Consider the following 17,943-nt stretch of genomic DNA (forward strand, 5'->3'; position numbering starts at 1 on the left):
TTTTAATTTCAGCAGGTGGTATCACACCCACTTTTCAGTCGCTTACCTTTTCCAAAACAATGATCTTTATTTTGTTATTTTCCTTACACTTCATCAAAGTATTAGTAAGAACAGTCACAGCATTCAGAGTGGATGGTTCATTTTATTTGACATTCAGTTTTTGTAAAATAAACAAGGCAATGCCAGGCATAAAGTCCAAAAACCAACATGAAGCATTTTAACAGAAAAGAAATGGCACTGAGAGCCACATTAAACAGAGCAGGTCCTAAAGCTGTTTTTGGATAAACTCAATGGACAAAAACAATTCATCTTAAACAAGAATCTGCAGGGAGTGTCGGGGAGAGCAGCCCCACAAGTACAATTCATCTCTACGCATCTGTCAGTCAGAGGCAACAGTATCGAAGAGCAGATTTAAGAACGCATTCGGAAAATACAGTAAAACGTCTTTACAGAGCTCTCACTCCGTGGCAGCTATAGATTCCATTTCTGTATTTGCTCATTCTTTTACAAAGAATCGTGAAAAGTGGAAACAGTGAAACATCTGGATATCAGATGCAAGGCTAACTTTGCTGTCACACTGGTCAAAAATGGTTTTCTGTCTCTGGGTTTTTAGTCACATTCAGTAAAGATCATCAAATATGAAAGTCTAACAGCAGTACTAGTTAAGTAGACAAAATACATCCTGAAATTATGATTGCAGAGCAAGCCAATTAGGAGCAACTAAAAAAAATAAAGATTTAAAAAAAAAAAAAAAGAAAAAAAAAAAAGATATTCAGGTTAACTTATTGTACTTGTATGTATGTGTGACTTTACAATCTGAAAAGGCATTATGGCCCCTTAGAGGAGCTTAACTGTAAAATGAATCCTGCTCAGTGTAAGGAGCACCAGTGATGGCTAAGACATTTGTTGGCACATTACCACAGTCACTGATGCGTATTTTAAGTCAATTCAGAAAAAAATGTAGAAAGAAAAACACAAATCACAGGATGCAAATAATGCATTAAAGATTGCATTTTTTTTTAAAGCTTCACTGTCTGCATGTACTTTATATTAATCAGATGAATATTGAGCACAATTATTAGCTTATTATGTGCTAATAATTTGATGTCAAACTGTCCCAGACAGTATGAAAAAATGAAGCCACAGTTCGTAGCCTGAAGAGAGAAACTGCAACTTCTCCAACGTGGTGTAATAACCGAGCAAATACTTGAGGAATCAACAGCTGACAAGCATCTCGTATTCATTATTTAATACTGAAATGCAAAATTCACATACAGCTGCCACTGACTGTTATCGCCCTCGTGGGGCGTCACGTCACATTTCATCTTACAGGTGATCTCAATGCAGGACGCAGTGGAAATGCGTCATGGCGAAAACCAAGTGTGTTTTAAACAGCTCAATTCATTATAACCGTTTCAAGTGCTGTATTTAAGTAAAAAAAAAAATCAACGTTGAAGGAATGGTGTTGGTAATAAAATAAGTTGTGTACAGAAAAGTCCTTAGGTTCACCTTTCAGAAGAACATGTGCAAAATACATCAAACTCTACATTTCATCTCTTTAAAAAAATAAACACAAAAAGTCAAAACAGCGTTGGTCAGGTTTGATCCTACACTGATCGTGTATTCATTCTCAACCCTGCAGCCCACGCTTCCTAATGTCAAGAATATGGTCATTCATACTAATAAGACCTTTAATAATAGTGCTAGTAAGTAATACTGCTGAGCGCTAATTAATGCGTCTCCTGTCCGTCTGCACCATGCTGATCCCACTCCTAACAGTAGAGGGCACCAGAGTGATCACACCAGCTTAAAAGATGCATCATATAGACTGGAGAAGCAGCAACACTGGCTGGTCTCAAAGATCAGAGGGCTTGATTTCCCAGCAGCTTCTTATCCAAAAAATTCTCTTTGCTCTCAGGCACGTGAAGAAACAAAGAAAGGAAACTTTGGAGAAACCAAGCCCTCGTCTTACATATATATATATATATATATATATATATATATATATATATATATATATATATATATATATATATATATATACACACGTATATATATATATATTTATCTATCAACACTCCTCTGGTTTAATATAGATTCCGTACAGAGCAACATTTATGTACATTACACACAAACAGATTGGGCCGTTTCCTCATACACAGACATCAGAGGGTATTTGGTTGCCGACATCCACAGAACAGCTTTGGAGCATTGCTAGTAAAAAATGACATTAGTGCAAATATAACCCCAAAAGAAAAAAAAAGGTAGAAAAAAAACAAAAAACATTGGTAGCAAGGTTATAGCACATTGGGGACGAACAAATTCTGTGGTCAGAGCGGCAGCAAGGTCTACATATAAGCGTGCATCAGGACTTGCCATCCTCAAGTTTTCAGTCTTTCACACTCATTTCAAAGCATATTTCTTCCTCGCCATGCTTCATCTGCTAAATGCAGTAGCCAAAAGAAAGTGTGTTTTTGTGAAAAAGAAAAAAAAAAAAGAAGCAGCTATGGCTCAATTTGCTGGTATCAACAATTTATGGAGTAAACTGACTGACGAGCAGGAAAACCCTAATGTCTTGGAAAATACAGGGTCTCTAATGTAACTGGATGAAAGGAGCTGATTGGCTCCTGCCATCAGCGATCAACAATGTGAATGATTGGTTGATCTGTTAGTGAGCTAAGCTTGCAACGGTAAGCGCGAGTGAGAACCATAAAATAGAGCTAATGAGGGCAAAATCCGAGCTCCTTATCAACTCTGTGGACTAATTTATACCTCGTCTCTCCATCTTCCCCTTAGTCCATTTGCAGCGTGTGGTATCCAATAAAGCAGTAATGTAAAAATGACCTTAAAAATAAAGTTGCTTTAACAGTAATACAAAAGTTTGGCGATGAGGAATAGAACTGTTTTTTTGCTGGGACCAGCCAAACAAGTCTGAATCAGATATTGAAGTAGTATAAAAGCAAAAGCTTGACACATGTAAGTTATTCAATGTGAACCAAAAGTTCACACTGCACCCCTCAGCTAGACCATACCATGTGTCCTCTGCTTAGCACCAGGCTTTAGGTCATGCGGCGACCTCAATAAACAACATTCAGTCTGCTAACGCTCAGTATTCACTAAATCACAACACTACTGACACCCAGCAGTGAAAAACAAAAAATGTGGAGAATTTCTAGACGTTATGAAATGTTAAGACTTTGTCACGGTATAAAATGCAACCATCAGTAATCGATAGTCTGATCAATTGTTCGATAAATCGTGGCACCCAAACACTATGAAATGTACAGCAGTGAAAGTTCAAGCTGTACAAACAAAGGCAGGAGCAACCATTGCCCTAAATGTCGGGCATCAAAAGGTAAGGGGTAAAAGCATGATTGTAGGGGGGGGGGGAAGAAAAAGGCCGGGATGGAAATCTGATTTTCACATTTTCTGGACATGGTGTAAAACTCCCAATTCATTCTGTGATGAGATTACTGCATCCTGTTTTTTGTATTAAATTTGAATCCCTGTGAAAGAACATGTGGAAAACAACTGCACCTGTGATGAAATCACTGCTGGCATGGGTTATACCTATCATGGGAAACCTTTCATTGCTCCAAGTACTAACATTTTATAAAGCTGCAATCATTGTCTTCTCTTTTTTTTTTTAAATACCGAGTGATGAATTTCTGTTTAGAGATTGTTTAAGATCTTTTGAAACATAATATGGATATGAAGGAGTTGGACATGATGGGAGAGCCAACAGCAAACAGTTGGACAAGTACAATAGGGGATTATTTAGATTGTGTGATTATATATGCATGCATGCATGTATGTTGTGTGTGTGTTAAAATGGAGCTCAGGGGTTGAATGGAGGAGGGGGTGGAGGACGAGGAGGAGGTTCCACTGAATGGGGAGTTGGTGGGTTAGATTGTGATGATGGACCAGTAGAGTTTTCCTTGCTGTCCACAAGGGAGACTGATTTTAGCTGAGGGAGGGATTCGGGTTCAGCAGGGTTCGCCTCTGCTTGGGTCAGTACCTGTGACGTTGGTTGGTGAAAGGTGGAGACAGAATGGCAGTGAGATGCAGGAGCGTCAGGTGTGTCTGATGTGCAAGAGGTAGAGAAAGAAGATGCAGAAGGGTGATCTGCAGGGGACTGGTGCAGCACAGAATCAGTTGCAAGAGGAGAAGAAGAACAAGAGGAAGATGATAATGGAGGGTTGACGATGTGCAGGGGAGCAGACTGCATGCCAGTGGGGGAGGTGGAAGAGGAGGCTTCCCCAGCTGATGTGGTAGTTTCATTATCTCCCTCCTGCTCTACTGACGCTTCCTCTTTCCTATCCTCCGGTAGAGTGCTGTGGTCCTCCTCCTGCTTGTTGCCTGGGGCTTCTTCCTGTCCTGCAGGGTTCTGATTGGCTGCAGGTGTCTCTTGGGTAGCTCCGCCATTAGTTGGTGATTGGCTCTTGAGTTGTGAATGACAGAGAGGGCACGTTTCCTGGACATACAGCCATTTCTTCAGACAGCCAGCGTGGAAGAAATGACTGCACGGAGTGATCACAGCACTGGTCATGTCCTGGAACAAATCAAATTTCACATTAGCCTACCTTTTAAAGCCCCAGATTAACTCTCTCATGCATCCTCTTTAGATAAACATAAAAACAGTTCATACCTGGAAGCAGATAGCACAGATGTCGTTATACTGCTGCAGCTGTGTATTGCTAGCTGTGGGGAGGCTTTTTATCTTGTTTACAGCATCTCTCCTGAGCAGGAAGCTCTGCCAGCCCAGCTGGGCTCTGAGCCAGACGTTATAGTACGAGTGGACCAAGATGATGGTGCTTCCCATCACACTCCACTCGCCAAATACAGTCTCTGATACACCATAGCACACCACGCACACCGCAACCTGGCGAGGGAACAAATCACTGACAGTGAGGCAGAGACCGTGCTGATGCATTAGATGACAGTGTCTGTTTACAGTCAGAAGGCAGAACTTAGCAAAGAGTTGGTGTATGTGTGTGTGACATACCAGAAACTCCAGCAATCTGTAGGTCCCATTTACACAATATATGACTTCATCCATGTTCTCCACTGGAGCTTTACGAAACTCCTCCACCATGAAGAGAACATAGATCAAAAGAGTGCCAAGGACCTGGTGGTACAGTGTTTCAGAGTTATTATGGAATTAAACAAACAAGCAAATATAAATGTTTAATTAGTATTAGGCTCAACTGTTTGGGTAGAGCAAGTTTAAACTATTTGATTTAATGTTTTTGCACACTGCGATGCGGTTGTGTGTTACCTGGAGAGAGGTGAGGATTGAGGAGGAGATGATGATGAGAAGCCAGAAGTCCATGTGGAAGAACTGGCAGATCATATAAGCCATGTACGCTGGAAAGATCAGCAGGAAGAGACAGAGAGAAACTGCACGGAAGTGCTTCCACAAACTCCTACGGGACAGGCAGCAAAACAAGCATATGAGAAAGCAGCCAGGTTGATAGCAGGCTTTGTATACACACATTGAGTCAGATTACATTTATTGATGTCAAAAAGACTAACTGCCTGTTTAGGTAGGAATGAAGAAAGAAGGACTGTACACTGTAGTGTTACTTAATTTATGATGTTAGCATGAGTTGTACTGATGACCATAGATAATGAATACTGTGCTAATTAACTAACTGCCCATAGTTATTAATAGTTGTTTATGATCAGTACAAAATAAAACAAACAGTGGGACACAGAGTTTTCTTAAAAATAAACACATAAAAAAAGTCTTTGGTATATTCTCTTACTTGTCTCTAGATGCTCCCAGGGCTAGGACTATAGGATCTGCTATCTCCAGCATGGACTGCAGGATGGAAGCAACAACAATAAAGAGGATGATAGAGAGGAGGAAGGCTCTGTGGATGACCTGCAGCTCAATGAGGCCAGTTTGGACCGCAAGGATTAGCAAGGTGATACCTTCAGTCATCCCCCTGCACAGAGAGGAAACAAATTAGAGTTAACACACCACACAATTATATGCCTTGGCTTTGCACTCAAGTTGGAGATCATATACACGTTTATCCAGACTTGACTTTTGGGTATACAATGTCAATTATTTTATCCTATTAGACAGTTGTGTGAAATGCAGACATCCTTAAAGAATAGTTCCAGATATATGTGTTTCCACACGAATGGGATAAACAGTCAGAAAACATATTGCCTTCAGTCATGATGGTTACTGGGACAGAGAGGCTAAAACAGACTAAACTAATTAAAAGAAACATACCAGAAGACATCAAGAAAATAAAAACCTTGCTGACCTGTGCATGGTGTTGTCATTCATAAAGGCTCTGTAGCCCTGCAGGTAGAACTTGCACAGTGTGAGAACGCCCAGCGCAATGAAAGAAACTGTGAAAACCAGACCCAGCAGAGAGTACGGTGTACTACAGCATTCTGCGATACTGGAGAAAGGAGGAGCAAATTACTTAGAGAACATGACAAAAAAACAACAACTTTCTAAACAATTTTAAATATTTAGATCGCGTCCTTAAAGTTCTGATGAGTATCTCAGTCGTCTGCTTTAACTTAATTCTGTCCACCAGTGCAAAACATGGGTTATTTAGCACTGTGACAAATGGATCCAACACATCTTTTAGAATTTCCTCTTGACACATTTCTGCAAAATTATCTCAAAATCTAAAAACTTGCTTTACTCAAACTCTGCAGACTGACTTGCTTTGCAATCTAATGTCTCTGTAATTTATATGATGCTATATAATTTATATACTTTTATATAATTAGATTTTCTAAATAAATTCCAGTACATCAAAACTAGATTTATGTTTTGTACACACTACCTGCCCCTTCAACGATACAAGGCAATAAATAGATAAACACACCTTCTAAAGGGTCAGTGACGTAAAATGTAAAGTGTCTTGCAGCCTGATTTATAGTCTTACCTTGTAAGAAAAAGGAAAAGCAGCCTCTCTCTGGAAGTAGGCTGGTCTCTTGTGCTGAAGTAGGAGTATATCTGCAGAGCAAACAGCACGAGCCAAAAACACATGAAGAGAACTGGAAGGACCAGCTGGTTCCACAGTGACATTCCCAAAGCAAGAAGCCCGTACACTTCTACCACCTGCAGGACAGAAAAAGACCGAAATAAAGAATACCTTTGATACCATCTACAGAAAAATATCTCAGAACTGAAATCCTGTCACAGAAACTGAAAAGCTTGCAACATCAGCCCACAATAAATACCTGAGCCAGCTCTCTGTAGGCAGTCTTGGCCAGGTTATATGGTACCAGCAAGTTAGACGCCAGGAAGTAAATGACCTCCAGGCCCGTGAAGATCATTGAGAACTTATTGATGAAGACGATGGTCTCGAGTGGGACCAGACACAGTCTAGCCACTAGAGGGAGGAGGTGAGCAGAGAACAGCCAAATCCTCTTGGTTTGCATCACACAGGAACAAAGTGTACAAACCACCAGCTGACCTGAAAGAAGACACACATACACACATATATAAAACAAAGAGTTGAATAAATGACTAAAGACACTATTATCACTCTGATTTTAAAATGTTTTTTGTGATGTGGTATTTATCATTTTCGTGTAACTGACAATTAAAAGAAAATTTATCAGAATATTTATAGCTCTCCTAGAGTGGTGAAAATGTGTCAAACACCAAAAAGGAACAAACATTTAAAAGAGAAGAGAAGCAGCTTTAATCTCACATTGCTCCTTACAGTAGCATATTTTTGTCACTGTACTCATCTTATTTTCGCTTTCTCAGGCTTTCACTACGCAGTAAAAGCAGCACTCTGCGGTCTATTTATAGCACAGGAGACTCCATCTATACTCTCTAGTAAGTTTAAACTAGGTCCTAAAAACACAGACTCTACAGCATTTTCTATTTAGAAAATGATACATTTTTACATAATTAAGCATAGCAGCAACAGACATAATGAAAAATTACAGGAGGTTGTTCTTTTTGCTTTCCCACCCAGAGGAAGACTGAAGCACATACGTATGTGAGCACTTCTTAATTCTGGAATTGGTACAAATTAGGTTCCTTCATAATCCCATTAATGTGGATGCTGTAGCATTGGGTATTTATATAATTAATGAAAGTGCTCACATGGACATGAGAGCAATGCTAAATATGTACATATGTGCAGCCAAGTATTCTATTTCCACTTTTTTTGTTAAAAAGACAAAAACAAGGTGTGCTTATTCCTGTTACACAAACATTTCTTAAGGAAAAGACTCAAGTGTCTGCTTTTCTTTTGCCAGTACCTGTATGCATCTTCTTAGCAACTTTGCACAGTCTACTATAGTCCATGAATGTTTACTGACCCAGGTTACACAAATTCAATGAATAATCTCAACTTACTGCCCCATGCAGGGTCCAAAAACACAATCCCAAAATGAAGACTGTTTTCTTTTGGATGAAATTCACACAGACCCATGGCAAAAGATGCATCCTACTCATCATATGCTCTGAATACTATGCCCATTCAGTTTAGCCATTTGGTTAGAGCATATGAATTCTGAGCTTTAGTCCTACTGGTTGTACTGCAGTGCTACGAGGTGCCAATTTATAAAATTAATGTTCCTATACTTTGTACAGCAGTATGTGCAGCCATTAAAAAGAAGGAAACAGTTCAAATTTAAATAAATAAATAAATAAATAAATATCTTTCTGCTGCCCAAGTGGGTCTACGGGTCTGTATCTACTAGTGGTGCAACGGATCGCGGTTGATCCGTAATCCGAACTGATCCCACTCCACGGTTTGGCACGCACGTGATCCGAAGATTCGAAAAAGAAGAAAGAAAAAGTATGTGTATGGTGCGCGTGGTGGGTCTGTCAAGCGATAGTTATGGCCAGCGCTAGCGGTCCAAGTGGAGGAGCAGAGGAGTTTGCTGCCCAGTCCGACCGGGCTAAAGCTATTACAAAAGCTATTGGGGTGTTTAGCTGCAGACGGGAGGCCGTATTCCGTTGTGCAAAACAAGGGGTTTAAACTATGATGAACGTGCTTGAGCCACGCTATGATATCCTGTTCGCGTCCACTTAAGTGGCAAGATCATTCCAAGCATGTATGAGCAGGAAAAGATTTAAGTTATGGCTGAACTGTCCCAGGCATCTTCTGTTGCCCTAACTACTACAAATGGGTGGACCTCCAGGGCAACGGAAAGCTACGTGACCATAACAGCTCATTATATCACAGCAGAGTGCGATATAATGAGCGATATGTATTATTGTAGGGTCTACCTTACAATATAAAGCGCCTTGAGACGACTGTTGTTGTGATTTGGCTCTTTATAAATAAAATTGAATTGAATTGAGTGGTGGATACAAAGACTGTACTGCCCTGGAATGAGTCTTGAGTTGAATATTTTCAACAGGCAAAAAAATACTTCAATAAGTAAATGTTACATTTTTGTCTTTTTTGCTGATCTGAAAATTGCTCTGATCCATGACTTAAAACCGCGAGATTTTTGATCCGTTGCACCACTAGTATCTATGTGCAATACATTGGTACCTCATCATTCACATTCTTCAATAATATGAATGTTGAACAATTATACCTATGAGTGCAGTGGTGAATCTGTTCATGGAGAGAGGTTCCAGGTAGACAGGGCCTTCATAACCCGAATCCAGTTCACTGCGAACATAATCCCTGACAGAGAAAAACGAAAACAATCAATACAGAGGAAATTCTCACAATGTCCAGTCCTTCACATGAATTAACAAGAGGAAAACTGTCATACATACACACATCAGTATTTAAAAGAGGAGTAGTGGCATCTTGTTAGCTATTCTGGTAGATTTAAGTTTCTGTGAATGTTTACCTTGACACTTGGTGACCAGCAAACAGCAGCAGGGCCGTAAGAACATACAGGTAAAGTTTAACCAGGTGCTGACGAGGCAGAGTCAGAAGCACCAAGCTCAAGATGTAACCTGTGAAGTAGCCATAAATATAAAAGAAATACAAGAAAGTCATGCATTCTGAAAGGCATCCGTCTTCCTGTTTGCAGACCAGAGTGCGTTTTAAAACACATAAATAAAGCGTATGACAGATGTTTATGACATAGTTGGGGGGGGGGGGGGGGGGGTATTTTTGACAAACTGCAGAAAGCCTTACCATACAATAGCCTACTACCTAAAACTGTGTCTAAAAGCACTTCAGTGCAAAGCCATATTTATTTTTACTGCCCTGTTCTCCCTTCTTTCTTTCCACCCACAGTGCTCATCAGCACATACCAAGCCTATTGGCTCATTAACCAACTGCAGCCAAGTTTGAGAGCTCACACAGCCAAAACACAAAGAAAACTCAACAATAGCTTTATTTCAGCTAGGTTAAATTACAAAAATAGAACGAGGCCTAGCTATTTCATTTATGTTACTTTCAGTGTTTCTGTGTCACTGTAAATGTATCTGGCTAACCACTTGTGCTGCAAAGACATTTTGTAATGCCTTCAAAACTGAATTCAGAACTTTGTGTTTGAGTACTGGTTTTCTGAGTTTCTAGTGTGTCTTAAAAGCAGATATGGTAAATGGCCTGTATTTGTATAGCGCTTTACTAGTCCCTAAGGACCCCAAAGCGCTTTACACATCCAGTCATCCACTCATTCACACACTGGTGATGGCAAGCTACATTGTAGCCACAGCCACCCTGGGGCGCACTGACAGAGGCGAGGCTGCCGGACACTGGCGCCACCGGGCCCTCTGACCACCACCAGCAGTCAACGGGTGAAGTGTCTTGCCCAAGGACACAACGACCGAGACTGTCAGAGCCGGGGCTCAAACTGGCAACCTTCCGATTACAAGGCAAACTGCCAACTCTTGAGCCACGATCGCCACACTGTCAAATAATCCCTCTCAATCACTACAGAGCTGAGCCTCGTGACTTACTGACTAATACCAAACGTGAGTCGACACTTCTGAATGGAAAAAGAAATCACGCACTTTCAACCAACAGAGGTAAAACAGTAATGCATGGCATATAATACTGTTTCAGTGCAGGTCATGGTAACCTGACTACAGGGAAGTACACATGATGTTTTCAAATGAGGAACTCTTTAATGTGGTACAGACATTGCAAAGCATTTAAACAAAGTGTCTCAGTTACACCAAACATTTTCTTAAGTTTTAATACAGGAAAGGTGGCACTGACCTACGTAGTGCAGGTAGAGGGCCAGATACTTGTACTGAAAAAGGGGGTTATTGGAAAGGCTGGAGCGCTGGATCTTCTGGAAGAAGGAGCTGACATCCCAGCGGTAGAGGACATCCAACAGCATGATGCTGGGAACACGCAGACCCACATTGAGCACAGCCTCTACGCGGTCCTTCACTGCCATGGTTTCAGTTTAAGCTCTGATCCGAAGGCAGAACTGACCACTAAGACGTGATGTTAATAGTGGGTGGTCTGTAGCAAAAGAGAGAAAATGCAAATAAAAAAAGGAAGATGGAGTCTTAATATGAAGCAGTTATAGGAGGTGAGAGTAGGAAAACAGAAAGAGAGATGAAAGCCAAAACAAAGGCAACAAAATATAAATTCAGTTATTATAAAGGTCAAAGGAAAAGCTGTGAGCTACAGAGGAAGAAAAGACAGAAGAAAAGACGAAAGACTTAAGAGGTCAATCACAAAACTGTCTCATTCATTTGTGGTCTAAACGTAAAGGTAAAACTCAACAATTGTTACATTATTACCACAAATTTTTATAATAAGTTAGTAACATGACCGTAAATCATTTTAAAGTCTCTAAAGGCTAGCATACTGACAGTGTTTTGTTTTTTTCCTGATGCAAACAGGACTTTCAATGAGACTATTGACTGAAGTACAATGGGTCCAGAGACAAAGAACTACTTAAAGGAAGTTTTTTGCTACTTTATAAACAAATACAACAGAAACTAGAAAGTCCATTTTGCTATCTTGGTATTTTGCTTTGGTAGAATCCCAAAACATCTTTGGTGGACATATTTTATTTTTTTCTAAATGAAGGAAACCCCTTTGCCACAACAGCATAACAGAATAACTAAGGTAACTAATTCACTAGTCAGAACAGAATATAAGAATTGGCACCATCCACAACACACAAACCTATGCCAAAAAGGGTTACCCACTACTTCCAGTAGTTATCACTTTACCCTGAAACCTACATATAGCCCCTCATTTTCTAAATCAAAGTACTGCAGAACCACACTGGTTAGTGTCATGTCTTACTTTTTACCTTGCTTGTTTACAACTTCCTGTCACAGAGATCAAGATGGTTGCTGCCATATGCCACATCTTTCGGTTAGTGGTTGTGGTGTCATAACAGCTCAGGAACAACAGTTAACTGTTGATTTATATCAATAAATTGCAGATTAGTTTAACCCACTACTTCTTTTGCCCATGCCTAAATATGTACTTATTTATTCAAGCACAGTACTAACATTAAGTGCCATACAGCTGGGAAACATTGACCATTTTCTTACCATCTTAACTAAAGCCAATCGAGTGATGCTGTGTACATAAGAACTCTTTTTTTTTTTGTCACTGAATGATTGATTTATTTTGAACATGACTAAAATAACAACAAAATACACTTTAAACAATAATGAGACAAAGAAAGGGTTGGTACAAACAGACTTAAAGGTAAACTCATTTGATCCTACCTCAATATACAATATACATGTATAATTACATACAATTATAAGTCTACAAACAGATATCACGCATAAAAATCCTAATAATGATGAAGCTACCAGATAATTTTGACATGATTTTAAGAAGGCTGTTGCAATAATAACCAACAAGAAATTCTCAAAATGCTGCCAACAGTATTTTTATAGGTTCAGGCAGAAAGCACTACTGTCAGCCACAATTCACTTTGTTTACCGTCATCCACCCATACAGGAATGCCGGAAACTTGATCCTGGGAACAACAGCTAGTCTTGAATAGGTTATTATTACCAAGATTCCAAAGAAACATTGCACGGTTGACCCAGCTAAAAACAGCTTCACCCACAACTGTAATTTGCATAGTCAAATCTGTGGGTCAATAATCAACCTAGACATGTAAATTTGTCCAGTCCTTTCTATTTGCTACCACACAATCACCAACAGCACAGAATCCACCATGGGAAACTGAAAGTACAGCATGTGGTAACACATTCAGATGTTTTAATACAGGTGCAACTCAAAGGGTCAAGTCTGACAAATGGCATAAGAGGCATACTTGCAAAATCTGCAGTTCACATTTAAAAAAAAGCCCACATACTGTTCTGTTGCGCTGACAGAATGGTTACACTTCTCTCTTTGCCAAAATAATTTCTTGGTTTACTTTAGAGCTGGGCGATATGAGATTTTTTCATATCACGATATGTTTTTTTCATTTCAGGAGATAACGATATCTATCACGATATAAGCCAAATAACTATATTTGTAAGATTTAAATGTGCCGTTGCTCACAAGTAAAATGTGAAATAATCAGCAGCTTGTTTTTATTTAAATATTTATTTCCCATAATAAGTTCAACAGGGTAGATGTACTTAAGGAACATGAGACTTTTTCAGATAAATAAAGGCAAATATTGCAAACTACACAAAAGGCAGCCGCTAAAGCGTTTAAGTTTCAAAATAGAACAAACGAAACAGACTAAATTGTCAATTCCACTTAGAAACAAAATATTAATTCTAAAAATAAATCTTAGTTTGTTTTACAGAAGAACAGACAAAACTGACTAACTTTTGTCAATATCAAATAAACTGAGAACTAAAAGGAAATTCTCAATCTCTCCTTGTTGTATAGCTTAGCTTTTCAAACAGTTTTAACAGTTACTTTAGTCTGACAAAAGCCGAATGACGAATTAGCGCTTCCAGTCAGAGACTGAGGCTACGTCCACACGTACACGGGTATTTTTGAAAACGGAGATTTTCCGTTTTCGTTTTAAAAAATAATCCTGTACACACATAAAGGCAGAAATGAAGGAAACCGCTGCTATGAACATGCCAAAGCAGCAGGTGGCGCTAGATTCCTAACCGTGCAGAAATGTTGGCCAATCAGAAGTCTAGAAGCCTCGGTGGGAAAAAGTAAACAAAGCTGGGGCATAGAAGCAGAACCGAGTCGTATGTGTGGAGGGACAGTAACTGTGTGTATATGTAAGCATTTAAACACTGCAGAGAGTAGAATTAACAGTATTGTAGAAATTCATTTCACCGAAACAATAAGTGGCGCACAGTGTGACGCATGCTCCAGTTTATTGTATTTCCAGACTTGCTTTCGGCACAATTTACAGTGCACGCTACTCTGTTTTTTGTCAGACTTGAAATAGCCGAAATACCTTCACACTACGGAACTTCTTTGGCTCTTCCGTTCGACAATCTCTCCGGCATTGGAACCATCATCTGTTTTCTCTTCGGTCACGCTCGGTTGATTTTTCTAGTCGGCACACTCATTTCCTCCATTACGCGCTGGCTCCATTACCCGCTGGCTGCTTCCCAAACAAACACACGTGCGGCTTGGCACTTGTGCTGTATGTAACAAGTCACGCGATGTGACGCTGCGGCTGTGATTGGTTCGGCTCTGCGCTACTTAATTTGGATTGGCTGACTTTTTTTTTTTTTTTAAAAGAGGACAAGAGCGGCGAGGTCTATCGCGATAGCTTAATTTCTCTATCGAGTAAAAGTTATATCGCGATACATATCGTTATCGTTCTATCGCCCAGCTCTAGTTTACTTACACCTTTATTAACACTATCTGGGGGTGAGCAATGCGGTGGCGGATATAAACACATACAAAATACAATTTCTACAAGTCAAAACAGTTTACAAAACATGAAATATAGAAAGAAAGAATATGTTGACTTATTATATCAACACAGATCCTGATGGAAAATCTAATGGATGGGATTAAAGAAAGAAAAAAAAAAAACATTTTAACTCGCATCTATGGTTCTATACATACACTAGCCAATATCAGTGTTATCCTGGCTTAAAATGGGCTTTTGGTGGACAACTAGTCATATAAGCATGATCAGTTAGCATACAGTCAGTTACCCTATCTCTGGATTTCCCTACTTATTTGATAAACAAAAATGTTTTATATGCTTGAGTAAATGGCACCTGCATTAACAGAACAGATTAAAATTAGTTTGACTACATTTTCTGATGATTTGGTGGGTGCTAAAGGTTGTTCAATGTAGGAAAATTCTTGAATATGTACAGGTTTTCAACCATTTCAACGACTGACCTCAAAGTTATGAAATGCTATTAAAAAATGGCATAAAACATCTCTTACACAAATGTTGAAGTTATTAAAACAAAAAGATTTGTTTAAAGATTGCATTTCAGTTTTGTTTCCTCCCACCTACTAAATCCCGTCACTGCCACTACTGCATGATGCAAAGCAAACACACCAAATGTAATCAATGCAACTCAATATATTATTTCTAACGTATTAACCTCAAAGTGATGAAACCTCTCACAGTGATCATGAATTACTCCAAGGCAATCTGAGCATGTTTGAAAAACTCGAGGCTCTCCAACAAATCAGCAATTGTTAACCAGGCTCTCACCCAAAAGCGCTGGAGCTTAAGGAAATTCAAAGCCTCACAAAAGTGAATTCCACAGAGCAACATGTTGCCCTCTTTTTTCCTGGCCTTTTCCAAACAACATATCTACTGCACTTGGAAAAAAAAAATTAGCTGCTTACAAACCCTTCGTTTAAGTGCCCTTTAATACCTGCGTGAAGTTTTAGAGGAACATTTCACTGTGAGTGCTAGTTTTTAAAAAAGAAACGTGACGAAGTTTCAATCCACTCCATTTAAACAAAGCTCTTACATTTCTTTTCCTTCTTGAGTTGCCAACAGCAGTGTTTCCATCTCTTATCCCAGCATCCCGTAGCAGGATCCCGTTAACTTACATAACTTTAAATTTACCACGACTATCACTGCCCAGACAGACATCACTTTGCAGAATCTGAACTTATATAACAAGGCCGTCTACCAATTAATTTTTATCCGTTGTAATCCTTTGACAGCTGTAGGGTATATTGTAGTATATTTGGTCTAATGGCTGCATACCATTTACTAGTTTAACTGAAGCACCGGCAATGAAAACGTTATGGATGAGTGAGTGCTGCAACGACTGTGCTACGCCATGAACTCTAGTAACCCCTCTGTCTCGACAGAAATAAATTCTCGCAATTACGCCGCAAATACGGCAATATTTTGCTTGCTATACTGGTCTGTATCGTCCATGAATACTTATAACAGACATGACAATGCATGCCTACGGTTTCCACGCAGTTTGGTGGATGTAAAAGTGATAGAAATAGCGAGCTATGACAGCGTACGTGCGCTATGTGATGAGCTGCATCAAGCTAACGCTTTCAGCTAGCATCACTGTCACCGAGCCGAGGAACTACTAACAACAACAACCTAGCTTATGTTTAACACAGCGGGAAATAAAACACTCCGAACGAATCAGCTTGCTTTTGACCTTACAAATTAAGGCGCCAGCCTTCGCACATGTTCACATAAAATGTTCTAGCTTATAACGCTTGAGGATTACCATAACCTGCTCCCCTAAGCAAGTAAGCCCAAATGTAGCAGACTGGGACACTCGGCTAGCAACCAGTTATGGCACGTAGACAAATTTCTCTTAAAAAAAATAAGAACTTACGTTTGAATGACGATGTTCGCACAATGTACAACTGTTTCTGGATGCCTTACGGGTCGGATATCGACCATTTTAACTCGCCACCGCCCGAGTTAACGGTCCTCCCGGAGTGAGCACTTCACGCTGAAACGACGCGGCCCATCCGCTCATCTTACCTAGCGGCCATTATCCAAGTTACCAAGCAAGATGTACCGAGCATGCGCAATGTTACTGTCCCGTACAGAAAGAACAGGTTATATTTTTTTTTTAACCTGACAAAGCTTTTTATTCACAACATATTGTCAAAGACTGTTATAAAGTGGAATTAGGATGTGTGATTTTTTTGTCACTCAATTAATGGTAAAAATAAATTTGGGAGGGGAATGAAACATTACAGAAATAAGTCATCATAGTATATTAACAAACGCCTAAAATATTTCATCATCATCATCATCGTTTATTTATATAGCACTTTAAAAACACACAAGGCTGACCAAAGTGCTGAACAATAGAAACATAATAGATACCATAGGAATAATAAATAAGATAAAATAATAAACATAGCGAAAACAATAAAATACGAGTAAATACAAGTCAGTCAACCACTGAGTCAAAAGCCAGTGAATAAAAATGCGTTTTCAATCTGGATTTAAAAACCAGCACTGATGTCGATTGCCTAATGTGAAGAGGGAATTTATTTATTTATTTATTTATTTATTTATTTATTTATTTATTTATTTATTTATATTTAGCTAGGGACAAAACCTGAAAGTAAAATTAATGGAGAGGCCTAATGCATAGCCTAAGGTGGTGGCCAGTCACTTTAGTTACTTTAATTGTGTTTGATTTTACAAGTTTTATGGAATTGTTAGGTTTATATGAATGAGATATTCTCCCGGCAGTGCGGATAAGCATAAATTCCCCTTTCGCCAGGCAAGTTATAGTAGAACAAAGGTGTGTTTTGTTCGTCAAAAAGACTGCTGTTTTTGGGAGGGGTTAGCAAACATTCCTATTAAGCATTTATATATTGGTTTAAGAAGTACATACTTCTCAAACCAATACTATTAGTATCCTTATCCTTGCGTGGACATAGACTATTTTCACTTTCATTTATTTATATTGTACATAGTATGTTTTAAAACTTATTTCTAATTTAATATGACACTTTGATTGCCTTTGTCTTAATTATATTTACACCTTATTTAAGGGGTTTCTCTAGTTCATATAAATATTTTAAGGGTGCATCTGTAACTAAACAATTTCTGATTCTGATTCTAGACCATGGTAAATCATAATGTGTTTCCTGCTGTGAAATTAGACTTGTATCAAGATACATA

General features: G+C 39.1%; 1 protein-coding gene across 1 annotated transcript; it reads right to left on the bottom strand.

Annotated features, from left to right (window-relative positions):
• Nucleotides 1-1,234: 1,234 nt before the first annotated feature.
• Nucleotides 1,235-16,795, bottom strand: LOC146660892 (RING finger protein 145-like). Its single transcript, XM_085420939.1, has 12 exons — nt 16,631-16,795; nt 11,139-11,390; nt 9,814-9,922; nt 9,550-9,641; nt 7,219-7,454; nt 6,921-7,096; nt 6,282-6,422; nt 5,769-5,951; nt 5,279-5,426; nt 5,006-5,128; nt 4,649-4,882; nt 1,235-4,552 (listed from the first exon to the last, which is right to left on the bottom strand). Exons 2-12 carry the CDS (start codon nt 11,320-11,322, stop codon nt 3,839-3,841), a joined length of 2,340 nt encoding a protein of 779 aa, XP_085277065.1. The 5' UTR covers nt 11,323-11,390; nt 16,631-16,795; the 3' UTR covers nt 1,235-3,838.
• Nucleotides 16,796-17,943: the final 1,148 nt, after the last annotated feature.

The sequence above is a fragment of the Rhamphochromis longiceps genome, linkage group LG10 (genome assembly GCF_057381845.1).
Source record: "Rhamphochromis longiceps isolate RC_006_pf linkage group LG10, R_longiceps_female_GT1.1, whole genome shotgun sequence".
Classification (NCBI taxonomy): domain Eukaryota; kingdom Metazoa; phylum Chordata; class Actinopteri; order Cichliformes; family Cichlidae; genus Rhamphochromis; species Rhamphochromis longiceps.